This window comes from Bos indicus x Bos taurus, chromosome 2 (assembly GCF_003369695.1).
Source record: "Bos indicus x Bos taurus breed Angus x Brahman F1 hybrid chromosome 2, Bos_hybrid_MaternalHap_v2.0, whole genome shotgun sequence".
Lineage (NCBI taxonomy): Eukaryota > Metazoa > Chordata > Mammalia > Artiodactyla > Bovidae > Bos > Bos indicus x Bos taurus.
The window spans coordinates 44,497,316-44,509,879 of NC_040077.1; the positions used below are offsets into that span (position 1 = coordinate 44,497,316).

At 41.7% G+C, this 12,564-nt stretch overlaps 1 protein-coding gene across 29 annotated transcripts in view; it reads left to right on the plus strand.

Moving 5' to 3' along the window:
- NEB (nebulin) overlaps positions 1-12,564 on the plus strand; it is a 219,241-nt gene that overhangs the window by 177,798 nt on the left and 28,879 nt on the right. For 20 of the 29 annotated variants that reach the window (XM_027560957.1, XM_027560767.1, XM_027560809.1 and 17 more), the window contains 11 exons: positions 2,012-2,116; positions 3,635-3,739; positions 4,164-4,268; positions 4,906-5,010; positions 5,099-5,209; positions 6,087-6,197; positions 6,414-6,515; positions 6,623-6,727; positions 8,046-8,150; positions 11,420-11,530; positions 12,099-12,203. In XM_027560957.1, the coding sequence (XP_027416758.1) occupies positions 2,012-2,116; positions 3,635-3,739; positions 4,164-4,268; positions 4,906-5,010; positions 5,099-5,209; positions 6,087-6,197; positions 6,414-6,515; positions 6,623-6,727; positions 8,046-8,150; positions 11,420-11,530; positions 12,099-12,203 (1,170 nt within the window). The remainder of the gene's footprint in view (positions 1-2,011; positions 2,117-3,634; positions 3,740-4,163; positions 4,269-4,905; positions 5,011-5,098; positions 5,210-6,086; positions 6,198-6,413; positions 6,516-6,622; positions 6,728-8,045; positions 8,151-11,419; positions 11,531-12,098; positions 12,204-12,564) is intronic. The other 9 variants (XM_027560980.1, XM_027560819.1, XM_027560867.1 and 6 more) reach the window with 1 other exon arrangement.

Genomic DNA, 12,564 nt, shown 5'->3' on the forward strand with positions numbered 1-12,564 from the left:
CAGCTAAGAGGAACAAGGTAGCCATTAAATCTTAATACTCTGAGTAGAAATTATATCCATATATTTTGATATACATAGCTAGATTCTGTGGTGGAAAACTCATCATTTTGGTGGTGGTTGTTCAGTCACTGAGTTGTGTCCAATTCTTTGCTGGACTGCAGCATGCCAGGCTTCCCTATGCTTCACTGTCTCATGGAGTTTGCCCAAATTCATGTCCAGTGAGTTGGTGATGCCGTCCAACTATGTCATCCTCTGTCCCCCTCTTTTCCTCCTGCCATCAATCTCCCAGCATCGGGGTCTTTTCCAGTGAGTCAGCTCTTCATATCAGGTGGCCAAAGTATTGGAGCTTCAGCTTTAGCATCAGTCCTTCCAATGAAAATTCAGGGTTGATTTCCTTTAGGATTGACTGGTTTGATCTCCTTGCATTTTGGGTAACAAATAGATTAATATTTTAAAGAACTCCATGGCTTTATGGGCATCATAAAGAATACTAAAAGCAACTGTGGAATCCCTACCCCAAAGCCTTGACTGAGGCTGGTGCTCAGGAGTTCTTTGGTAGATAAACAAATGGGTTCACACTATTGACTCTGAGTTGCCTAGAAAAATGTTAAATATATCCGTGCACTGTTTATGAAGGCAGAAATGTATAAATCATTGAAAATTATTTATTATATTTTTCATATAAAATAAGTTTTGGCACTTCAAACATGAGCATCGGGTATTCATAAACATCTATAAGTTAGATCCCTTATGTGGAGCAGCCCATTCTCTCTCACTGGAAAAAAAAAAAATGAAGCAATTCTGCATCCATTTCCTTAAGCTTTCTGATTATAACAATAACCCGAACTGATGAAAAATATGGATGTCCAGGCCTGAACCCTAAAGCTATTGATTTGCTACATTTATGAAAAAGTACAGAAAACTGTGATTCACATGATCAGGCAAATTTAGTAAGTGCTACTGTGGCTTCTTTTGGACAGTTTTTATTTCAGATTTAACCATGTTAAGACCTAAGATCCTTCTGCAATAATTAGTGAGAAGGCCGAGATAAGGCCCCAGGGCCCTGAAATTTAAAAGGAGCAAAAATGGGTGACGCTAGAAATTCCAGGCTCAAGGTGAAAAAATGACCAGCTGGGCTCACAGAGGCTAAGCCTTCCCTGTTTCTCCCCCTCCCACTGAAACTCACTAGGGGTGGCTCTAGCAATGGCAACAGTGATGACAGCATTCATCCATCAGTACGTTGATTCATCAAATATTTATTTGGTTCCTTGGGGGTTTCCCAGGTGGCACTAGTGGTAAAGAATCTGCCTGCCCGTGCAGAAGATGCAGATTACATCCCTAGGTCAGGAGGATCCCTTGGAGGAGGAAATGGCAGCCCACTCCAGTATTTTTGCCTAGCAAATTCCATAGACAGAGGAGCCTGGCAGGCTATAGTCCATGAGATTGCAAGGAGTCAGACATGACTGAGTGACTGACCACATATGTTGTTTGTTAAGTGCTTGCTGCTAGGAATGAAATAATGAATGATGCACAACTTTGCCCGCAAAGGATTCAGCTCAAAGAAAGAATAGATAAATAATTACAACATAACATGATAACAGCTACAACTTACAGGGGTGTGAAAGGAGGACAAGCCTGATCCCATTCGGGTGAGCCACTGGGGGAAGTCTTGTCTTCCATCAATGGTTTTTAAGATGTTATAAACTCTGGAGTTTCTGATTTGGGGAAGGGAAAACACATAGACTGCTATCTGGCTGTTCTTTTCAGCACAAGCTCAGAGGACATAAATTCTATGGTAACTCAGTGAACAGATGCAGTGTGTCCTAAGGGGCAGACGCTAAGATCTGAGACAGGATAAGTGCGCATCTACTAGATGCGATGGCTGCATCATTTCTTCCCAACAGATGTATTCAGTCTTAAGAAGTGTTGTGTACTATAGTTACAGTTTTAATTTTTTTTTTAAGACACTTGTGGGCTGCTTTAAAAAATTCACCTGTGTTTCCTCCTGCAGCTGAAATACAAAGAAGTTTACCAGAGAACTAAGTCCAACTGTACCATTGAGCCAGATGCTGTTCATATCAAAGCAGCCAAGGATGCCTACAAAGTCAACACCAATGTAAGTCCCCAAACCTAACAGGGGTTCATCAGCTTCTGCAGGACACATGGGCTCTTTGGGCATCACTTCAGGCAGTTGTGTTCTAGTGACTCCAGATCAAGGGCTGGGCCCTGGAGCATGAGTGATAACGCTGACCTCTAAATGGTTCTCACCAGGGAAAGGTGGGAAAAAACAAGGGTGGCCCATGGAGATTGTACCCACTCAGCCGCTGTGCCAGGACACTGAGAAGTGGGGGTTTAATTCTGAAATGAAGGTTACATTTTTGAAAGTGTCTCCAGTCTTTTTGTTCTTCTCCTGCCTCAAACCCTGGAGCCTCCTTCTTCTGAAAAAAGAGAACTCTTGAGCTGCTTGATGTTGTCAGGACTTGACCTAGACCTTCCTCCTGCTCACATCTCTCTGTGCCGATTCTTCTTTGTGTGTGATGGGGCATCTTAAAGCCTCAACCACAGGGACTTTTTTGTGCATTTAGATAAGTATTGACTTCTTCAAAATGTATGTGGTTATATAATGAAAGGTTATAAAATCCAAGCTGTGACCACTAGTGCCACAGAGAATTGTATTTATTAGGGCAAACAAACTGAAATGCCTTTAGGGGCTGACAGGGAGCTTACAGGTGTCCTGAGAATGGACCGAGAGATAAGTAGCAGCATAGATTTGGGACAAAGCAAATGCAGTAAAATGTACATTGTAGAATCTAGGTGCTGGGTATATGGATATTCTCTGTAAGATTCATGCAACTTTTTTTTTTTTTTTTGCAACTCTTCATATGCTTGAACATTTTCACAATGGAAAAAATTTGATCAAAATTAATACATGAAAGCATGTGTATCTTATTGTACACAAATGATGCCTTGACCAAGAAAAAGGAGAGACAAAAAGAGTGAAGAAACGTGGCTGGTAGTGAGGGCAAGGGCACTCAAATGAAACTACATACATTCTCTTCCTCAGATTCAGCCTGAGGTGGCCAGTTCTCCAGCTCAAATGCAAGCCTAGCAAGTACACATGCCCTCTGAAGCCAGGCTGCCTGGGTTTGAACCCCAGCTCCACTGCTCACTAGCTGTCTCACCTGGACAGCTTGCTTAGGCCCTCTAGACAGTTCCTCAGCTGCTGATTTCATGAAGTTGTGATGAAGATTAAATGAGTTAATATTTATAAAGCACTTTGAGAAGTGCCTGGCAGAAAATAAAAAGTTTTTAATAATTTTTTTAAAGTTGTCTGAATTTAGTTAGAAGTTAAAAGTACTTGACTCAAAATAATTAAACTGCCCTGGCAGAGTTAGTTTGAAAAATCATTTCATCTGGAACCTTTAAAAATTATTAGCTTCTATTTTGAGGCCAACGGGTCCCATAGGATGACAAAACTAGTTGCATAAATTGTATAGAAATTTTAATTGGGGCTCTCTTCTTGCATAAAGAACCATGATTTGTTAAATGCAAGCTGAGTCCCTCTGTGCTGCGTGTGTGGTTGTGAATTCAGGCCACTTAATGAACTGACCTGTTTCTATCTTGTTAAAAACAGCTGGACTACAAGAAGAAGTATGAAGCCACCAAAGCCTACTGGAAATGGACCCCTGACCGCCCAGACTTCATCCAGGCTGCTAAGTCGACCCTGCAGCAGAGCGATGTGAGATAAGAGAGACAGAACTGCATGACGTACCCAGGGCAGAAACGTCCCTCATTATCCATAATTACCACTGTCACTCCCTAGCTCATTTGAGATCCAAGAAGGACAGGAGGGTTGTGAAGTGTGAAAGGCAAGCTCAGGAAGTAGACCTGGCCACACAGCTTGGTCTCACATGGCTGAGCCCAAACACTAATGGCTCTTGAGGGAGGCAGGGGAGGACCAGGAAAGCTTTGTCCTGGCCTTGGGGCTGGCGAGGAGGAGCCCAGCTTGCAGTGGACCCAGCCAGGAAACCCTTGCCCCCATCCTGGCAGCAAATCCTCATAGTGCCCTCAAGAAGAAGACTCCCTAGAAATTTAACCAGATACCATCTTGCTCCTGTGCCTGGCACCGTTTTCCAGCTTCCTCTGACTTTCTTCTGTTACAGTTTGAATACAAGCTGGACCGAGAGTACCTCAAGGGTTGCAAGCTTTCCGTCACGGATGATAAAGACATGGTCCTGGCCCTGAAGAATTCTATAATCGAAAGTGATGTAAGCATGTGGTCCCCTCCCAGAGGCCTAGCCTCACACAGGGCTGTCTTCTGCAGGCCAGTCCCCAGGGGCACCCTGGGCACCCTGTGGACTGCGGAGGGCTGCTGACCCCAGTCCACAGCAGTGACTTGGCAGAGCAGGGTGGCAGCAGCAGGAAGCTGTAACAGTCAGGTGGCTGGGCCTGATGCAGAGGCTTCACGTGCCAGCCCTCCCAGCCAGAACTGGGGATCTGAGGGCCTGGCTGGACTCTATAAGGGAACATATTCATTTTTGTGGGGTCATACTCTTCCTATGCTTCCTGTTTCCTCAGCTGGAAAGGAGGACTAATAATGCCTCCCAGGGCTTGGGGGAGGGTCCAATGACATTTCAAAGTGCTCTGAACTAAAGCTGCATATATAAAGATTCATCATAACCTTCATTCTGATTGTTACTAAAACCCCAGCTTGCACGAGATAAAGAAAATCCTGTTTTGGTATTTCCCAAGATTTCTAAATATCAAATCTTACACTGAGTTTAATGTTTCTAACTATGTCAATGACACTACTCTACCAGCTCTATTTAGTAACTCAGGAGCTTGATAAAAAATATGCAGGAGACTCAGAGGAGCTGAAGAAGTGCCTTTTTCTCACCCCTGTAGCTGAAATACAAAGAGAAACACGTCAAGGAAAGAGGAAGCTGCCATGCCGTACCTGACACGCCACAGATCCTCCTGGCAAAGACAGTCAGCAGCCTGGTGTCCGAGGTACCCCCCCGGCAGCCCATATGCTCGCCTTCTGTCCTGGGCTGATGCCCCAGGCCGGCATTGTAACAAGCTCTCTGTGCTCTCCCAGAACAAGTACAAGTCGTATGTGAAGAAGCACTTGGCGCAGGGTTCGTACACGACGCTGCCAGAGACCCGGGACACTATTCATGTCAAAGAAGTGACCAAGAACGTCAGTGATGTAAGTGACCAGCCCCAGGACTCTTGGCCACAGCAATGCCACTTTATTTTAGCATCCAGCAAAAGACTGAAAGTCATGTTTTTGCTCACACAGACTTTCTTTTACGTCACTTTCTCTTACAGCCAGTACCTATATGTGGACTTTGAACACTGGCTTAAAAGACAGTTCAATAGGAACTTCCCTGGTGGTCCAGTGGCTAAGACTCCGTGCTCCCAATGCAGAGTTCGATCCCTGGTCGGGGAACTAAGATCCTGCGTGCCACACGATGCAACCAAAAATAGTAATAATAAAGACTCAATATCTAGTGACTTTCCAGTTTTGGCAACTGTGGCAGATATGGGTTTTACCATAGGATGTCTTCTCTGGCACTAAAGATATCACTACCCTAGTGGTAATAAAGGGAGGAAGCTTTGATAGTGAAAATCTGTCTTTCTCATCATCTCTCTTCTCCTTAAACTGCTGAACAATTTTAGAGAATCAAAATCACGTCTTCATATCTCCCACATCTCTGCCCACTACGTCCTTATGGATAATGCTTTAATGATCATGTATTTATTATTTTATCATGTATTTACAATAAATCATATATTTAATAATTTGTATTTATGAGCCATGTAAGGTTCCCTTTATTTTAAAAAGATGAATGAAAGAGTTTGCTTTGCTTGTCATCATTCTTTAAAGATTGGTGTGTGGCCCAATGTTAGGCTCCAGGACAGACATGACAGAGAAGAACTAGAATACAGACAAGACACCCCAGTTCCAAAATGACACCAAAATGGGAACCATGGATTTTCCTTGATCTTCTCACAGTTCTTCAAGTAAAACAATTCTGTTCCTGGCTTCCCCTCCGCACCTAAGAAATTCTGGCTCTTTTCAGACAAATTACAAGAAGAAGTTTGTCAAGGAGAAAGGCAAATCCAACTACTCCATCATGCTGGAGCCCCCAGATGTGAAACACGCCATGGACGTGGCCAAGAAGCAGAGTAACGTGAGTCCCTCTTCTCACTCTCTGGGGCCCACCTGCACCAGGGGGTCCCACACTGGTGCGTGGTGGGCTGGGCCCAGAGAGTGGCCACCCTAATTTCTATATCTAGTGGTTTAAAATATATGGTGGTGGGATTGATTTGGTTTTAATCAGAAAGGTTCCTTTCAGAAAGAAAGTCTGTTTCTCAAATGAGCAAATGTTTTCTTTCTCCAAATGAAGGTCGCTTACAAAAAAGATGCGAAAGAAAACCTGCATTACACCACAGTGGCCGATCGGCCAGACATCAAGAAGGCCACGCAGGCTGCCAAACAAGCCAGCGAGGTAGGTGGGTGGTAAAAATGTTGCCAGACCACCATGCACCGTGAGTAAGTAGTACAAGGCCCCGGCCACCTGGAACACGTTGTCCGTTTTGTTTTTCTTCGATTCAGGTGGAGTACAGAGCCAAGCACCGCAAGGAAGGCAGCCACGGACTTAGCATGCTTGGTCGCCCCGACATTGAAATGGCCAAGAAGGCAGCCAAGCTGAGCAGCCAGGTAACACACATGGGCAAGCAGTCACTCTAATGTAAGGAGATGTTTAGAAACTCTGCAGGAAGAAGTGATACCCAGAATGAAAGTGCAATATTAGTGATCAAAGAGATACGGGGTCTTTGATAGCACTCAGGGCTTTGAAAATTATATCATGAAAAGCTTTGAAAATTTCTATCAGATACAGTCACTTTAACTTTTTTATTTAACAAACATACATTGAAAGCTTGGGCTAGGAATGAGGGGAATAAACGTCCTCAGACTCTATGTCTACAGATAAATAGTTACAATTTGGGGTTGTGTCTCATTGATGTCCTCAGACTCTATGTCTACGGATAAATAGTTACAATTTGGGGTTGTGTCTGATTGAGGTATGCACCGGGAGCTGAGGGGGAATGCCTAATGCTAGCAGATTTCATATTAGTGAGAAGATGGACTCAGAAATGTGCCCAAACTTGATTGCCCCGTTACCTAATTTCCCTTGTTAGGCTAATTATGTAGAATACTCCTGAGTTATGACAAGTTTTTAGACATTAGATCAGAGACTCCATGATCAACCACCAGATCTTTTAGAGAGCAAGTTTTACTCCAGAAAGACAAGCTCAAGCATCTTATTTCTCCTCCAATTCTGAGATCCTGCCTTCCTCTTTTTTTTCTTTAATATTTATCTTCTTCTTCTTCTTTACTGTTTTCTCAAGTCTTTGTTTGAAGAAATAGGTTTAGGATACCTTTGGTGGTTGTACATATGCCTTTCAGCAATGCCAAACATGGAATTCCAATCTTTTAGAAGATACAAGTAGTAACGTCAGGTGACAAGAAATGGGAATTATGAAGACAAAAAGTTCAGATGTCTAACGATAAGCAAATATGATTTTTTTAAGTTTTTATTTTTAAATGCCAATGCAGTATTTTTATTACAAATTAATGGAATGGTATAAATACTTGAAACAAAGATATGAAATCACCCACAAAAAGTAGTGGAATCTCTAAGAATAGTAAAATGTAACAAGAACTTTTCGATTTAAAACACTTTTAATGTGTTTTTAAATCAAGTTCATATTATTAGCAAGCTAAAAACAAGTTGAAACCTTGAAGACTTTGCTGGTTTTGAAAATAGTGAGGCCTGTATTTCTAACCTCAGGTGAATCCTGTGATGCGGAGAATGACACCTGAGCAGGTGGTATTATGAGCTCCCCTTCTTGGGATTACTTCCTGGGAAAGGCTTCCTCAGGATTGACAGCTTCCTGGTGTGGCCACTGGTCCAGGAGAGCCCATCTGTGTGGGCCCCGCCCATTCTGACTTTGCTGTCTTGCTGGCACTCTAGGTGGAATACATCAAAGGCCAAAGGAGAGGGCACGGGCACGGCGCCGCATCTTATGACACCCCTATGATGAGGCAGCTTAAGAAAACTAATGTGCTCATCAGTGATGTAAGGCCAGCACCAGCAAGCCCGTATCTCTGTCTTCCTCTTTCTCTTGTCTACCTTCTTAGCCTTGGTCGGGACTGACCAAGTTGCACTCTTTTTCTGTTGGTCTTGTGTTGGAATGTGTAGAATGCTGTGGAAATTTGTCAGGGGATATACTTTTGCACACACCCATCTTTTCCTGCACGAAACATTCCCCCTGGAACATACCTCCAGAGTAGGAAGGGTAGAGTAGTTTTGAGATGGTCTACTAACTTCTTTAGGCTGCTGACACTGATCAAAGGATGAAGTAAAAATAGACTGGGCATCTTTCTCCAACCAGAGAAATAGAGTCTCCGCTGATGACTGTCGTTGGCATTTAATACATTTAAGACTGGTTATTTACTATGGTCTTGCAGTTCAGACATACTCCAAATCAACAGTATAAACTGCTCAAAATATTTTCAGTTGTAGCTTTCACCCTATGTCTTATAGTCTCAATAGCAAGAAATGTTCTAATTCTTGAACCTGCTCTTCAGTCTTTAGAAGCGTCAATATTATTATCCTGTTCAAGTCTCTGCAAAGAAGTAGAACTGGATGTTAGATCTTTGTATTCAATTGAACTTTGAAAAAATCGATTGAAAACTTCCTTCCCACACTCTCTGAGCCCGCTAGGATTATGGACACTGATGTTGCCATTTGCAACATGGCACTGCGCAGTTGCATCTCAGGTTTCCCTGGTAAATAAGAGAAAGAAGGCTTTTCTATTCCACATCCCGCATGAATGTGGGTTTACTGTGAAAGTGAAAGTAAAGTTGTTGCTCAGCCGACTCTTTGCGACCCCATGGACTGTAGCCTACCACGCTTCTCCGTCCATGGGATTTTCCAGGCAAGAATACTGGAGTGGGTTGCCATTTCCTTCTCCAGAGGATCTTCCCAACCCAGGGATCAAACCCAGGTCTCCCACATTGTAGGTAGATGCTTTACCATCTGAGCCACCAGGGAAGATATACACTTTACTTGGGTTTACTGTACTTCCCACCTAATCCCACACCTTTCTAAGAATTCTTGAAGTCCTAAGTCTGATATGTGTCCTTATCATGCAAAATAGAGTGGTAGGGTTTACTGTACTTCCCACCTAATCCCACACCTTTCTAAGAATTCTTGAAGTCCTGAGTCTGATATGTGTCTTTATCATGCAAAATAGAGTGGTACTTAAGAAGATTCAGTCAAAAAGGAAGATTGGACATGGTGGCTCATATTCCTGGCAGTAGTTATGCTCGACTGCATTTGCTTGGGGCCTTCTTGTGGAAAGAGGAGGAATAACTTTTTAATTAAAAAGTTAGAAATTTAAATCTGCTTAAAATTAACAGAAGAAAAAGGAACTGAAAGGCCAGCAGAAAGCTGCTCTTCAAGTACTTTTTTCAGACGTGAGTTATTTTCTAAAAGATAGAGGGTTTTTAGCATTCTTCTAAAGAAATGGATTTTATTCCCATCAGAGATGGGCCTTTGCAATTTTTCTTCCCCAGTCTTGCCTCTGCACATCTACCTGACTTTGCTTTTCTGTTTCTCAGCTCTTGGGATCAGCCCTATTCTTAGGGTTTCTGCATCTTTAGGACGTTTTCTCTTGGTCCAGACACCAGCTTACCACCTCTGACATTCCTTAGCAGGCTTTTCATTTTATTTGGGGAGTGCATTTCCTTTCAGAGAAGAGCCATTGTAGCATTTCTTTATGTTGTTTTTCTGTTCTGTTGTTTCTGCTTCCTCCATTGCGTGTCTGACTCAGTGCGCCCGCATCCTGCTGTACTGCTCTGCATGCTTATTTTGTCTGTGCGTTTTCACTGGAGATTTATTCAAAATAAATGAATCTTAGCACTGTGAATGCTTTTCCTTTAATGTGGCAGACTTCATTGTTCTTAGCACTTGAGTGGCCTCCTGTTGTGCCTGTTCTGCTGGATGTGGAAAGTTGTGGGGAAGTAAAGTGATGAAGCATGAGGGGACTGATTTTAAGTGTCTACAGTGCGAAATATCTGGGCAACCAGATCCTGGTGTGCTAACTTTGAATGAGCAAGTCTTTCATTTTACCAACAACAGAAACTCTAGGTGTCCCAGAGCATCAAATATTGCCCTGTTAGCTGGCTAACATCTAGAAAGAGCTCATTTTTCTTTCTTCCTAGAATAAGTAACTGTGCTATGCTTAGTCACTCTGTTGTGTCCAACTCTTTGCAACCCCATGGCCTGTAGCCCGCCAGGCTCCTCTGTCCATGGGGATTCTCCAGGCAAGAATACTGGAGTGGGTTGCCATTTCCTCCTCCAGGGAATCTTCCCAACCCAGGAACTGAACCCAGGTCTCCCGCATTGCAGGCGGATTCTTTACCATCTGAGCCACTAGGGACGCCCAGAATAAATAACTAGCAGGGTTCTATTTCTGGTGTTAATCCTAGTGTCAAAGGAATCAGTCTGTCTTTCAGTAAGGAAGTGTTTCTGTCACTTTCAGTTTATTCTGTTGAATATTCCTATAAGTAAATCTCATCTTTAGCTATTTTGCTTAGGCCTTATGACTGTCTCTTTCATTAATCAAATCACATTTATTAAGCAACTATTAGTGCCCGGCATTGCACTTCTTTTTTAAATTGAAGTTATTTAATCCTTTACATATTCTTTTATATATCCTGCAAGTAAAATATATTTAATCTTATTTTTCTCTTTCTCCATCTAACCTGAAATTATATCAAATACCCCCAAATTCTGTTTTTACTCAAAAGTTATGCCAATATTTTTCCAATTAAAAAAAATTAAAATGATAAAGCTAAAGTACAAAATAATAAATTCTCCTAAATTCAACAGATTCCTTACTTCTCACTTATCTTGATCATTTATAAAGCCTCTTTGAACTCCTGGAAATAGACCTAAAATGCTTTTGGTTTTGCTAGGTAGGAGGACTAAAATGCTTCAAATCAAATATATTAGATCATGTCTCTGAATTTAGCCAGAAGCCTTTTCCCATGCATTTTTGTCCTGCATCAAAAGGAAGTGAATCTTTCATACCTCTGGATAATATAAAAATGAGCAAAACAAATACTATGTCATTTGTTCTTATACTTAATTGCCTGTTGTCCCTGCATAATTATTAATAATGCTCCCTTTTACTCTTAAAAGTGGCCTAATTTGGATAATAAATTATATGATCACTTTTTGTGTAACATATGTTCTTTTGCACTTACATTTCCCCTGTTCCTCAGCCTTCAAATAAACTGACATTCAGGAATAATTTGGATTTTTGCATTTGCTATTAGGTTCAATACCGAGAAAATTTCAACAAAGAGAAGGGCAAGACACCAAAATACAATCCAAAAGATAGCCAGCTCTACAAAGTCATGAAAGATGCTAATACTCTTGCAAGTGAGGTATGTGTGAATTTGCCATTTTAAGTATTTTTAAGTATGTAATTCAGTGCTATTAATTGCAGTCACAATGTTGTCCAACTACCACTATTAATTCCAAAGCTTTTCATCACCTCAAAACACAAACTCTATAACTATTAAGCAATAACTCTCCATTTCTCTCTCTCACCAATCCCTGGAAAGCTCTCATCTACTTTCTGTCCCTATACGTTTGCCTATTAGAGATTTCATGTAAGTAGAATCATGTAATTTTCGTCCTTTTTTGGTCTGGCTTATTTCATTTAGCTCAATGTTTTCAAGGTTCATCCGTGCTGCGTAGCGTATGTCAGAACTTCATTCCATCTATGGTTAAACAGTATTCCACTTTATGTATGTATCACACCGTGTTTGTCCCTTCATCTGTCAATGGATACTTGAATTTCCCGTTTTTGGCTACTGTAAATGAGTTATGGTTTTTTTTATTACCATTTCCAGCATTTGTTTCAGGATGAGTTAACTTATTATGGTTTCATTAGTACAGTTTTCCATTTCCTATTTATATGATTTCCTTTTTCCCCTTACTGTGGCACAGGTTAAGTATAAGGCTGATTTGAAGAAACTTCACAAACCTGTGACTGACATGAAGGAATCGCTAATAATGAACCATGTCTTGAATACAAGCCACCTTGCCAGTTCTGTAAGCTCAATCATTTGCTCCAAAAACAGCTTGTTTCACCCCTTTACAGCTAAATTCCTTCTCTGAGGTCACATGCATCTCCTTCTCTGCTACTGAAAGCGTGTCTGTCCTCTGAGTGCATTCTTCCAAATGACAATATTAATCTACCAGTGCTCCCCTGACTGCCACACCTCTCAGATTATAAAATTGCTTCTGTTTGGGGAATATTTTAACTTCTTTTTCTCCCAATTAACCACTCCCTTTCCTCCTCGTAAAAACATAGACTTAACACTTGGAATAGTTTCTTTCACTTTTAACTTTTCACTCTTAAAAGCCTACTTTACATGCTTGTATTTATTAACTGACAATACTGAACATGTAT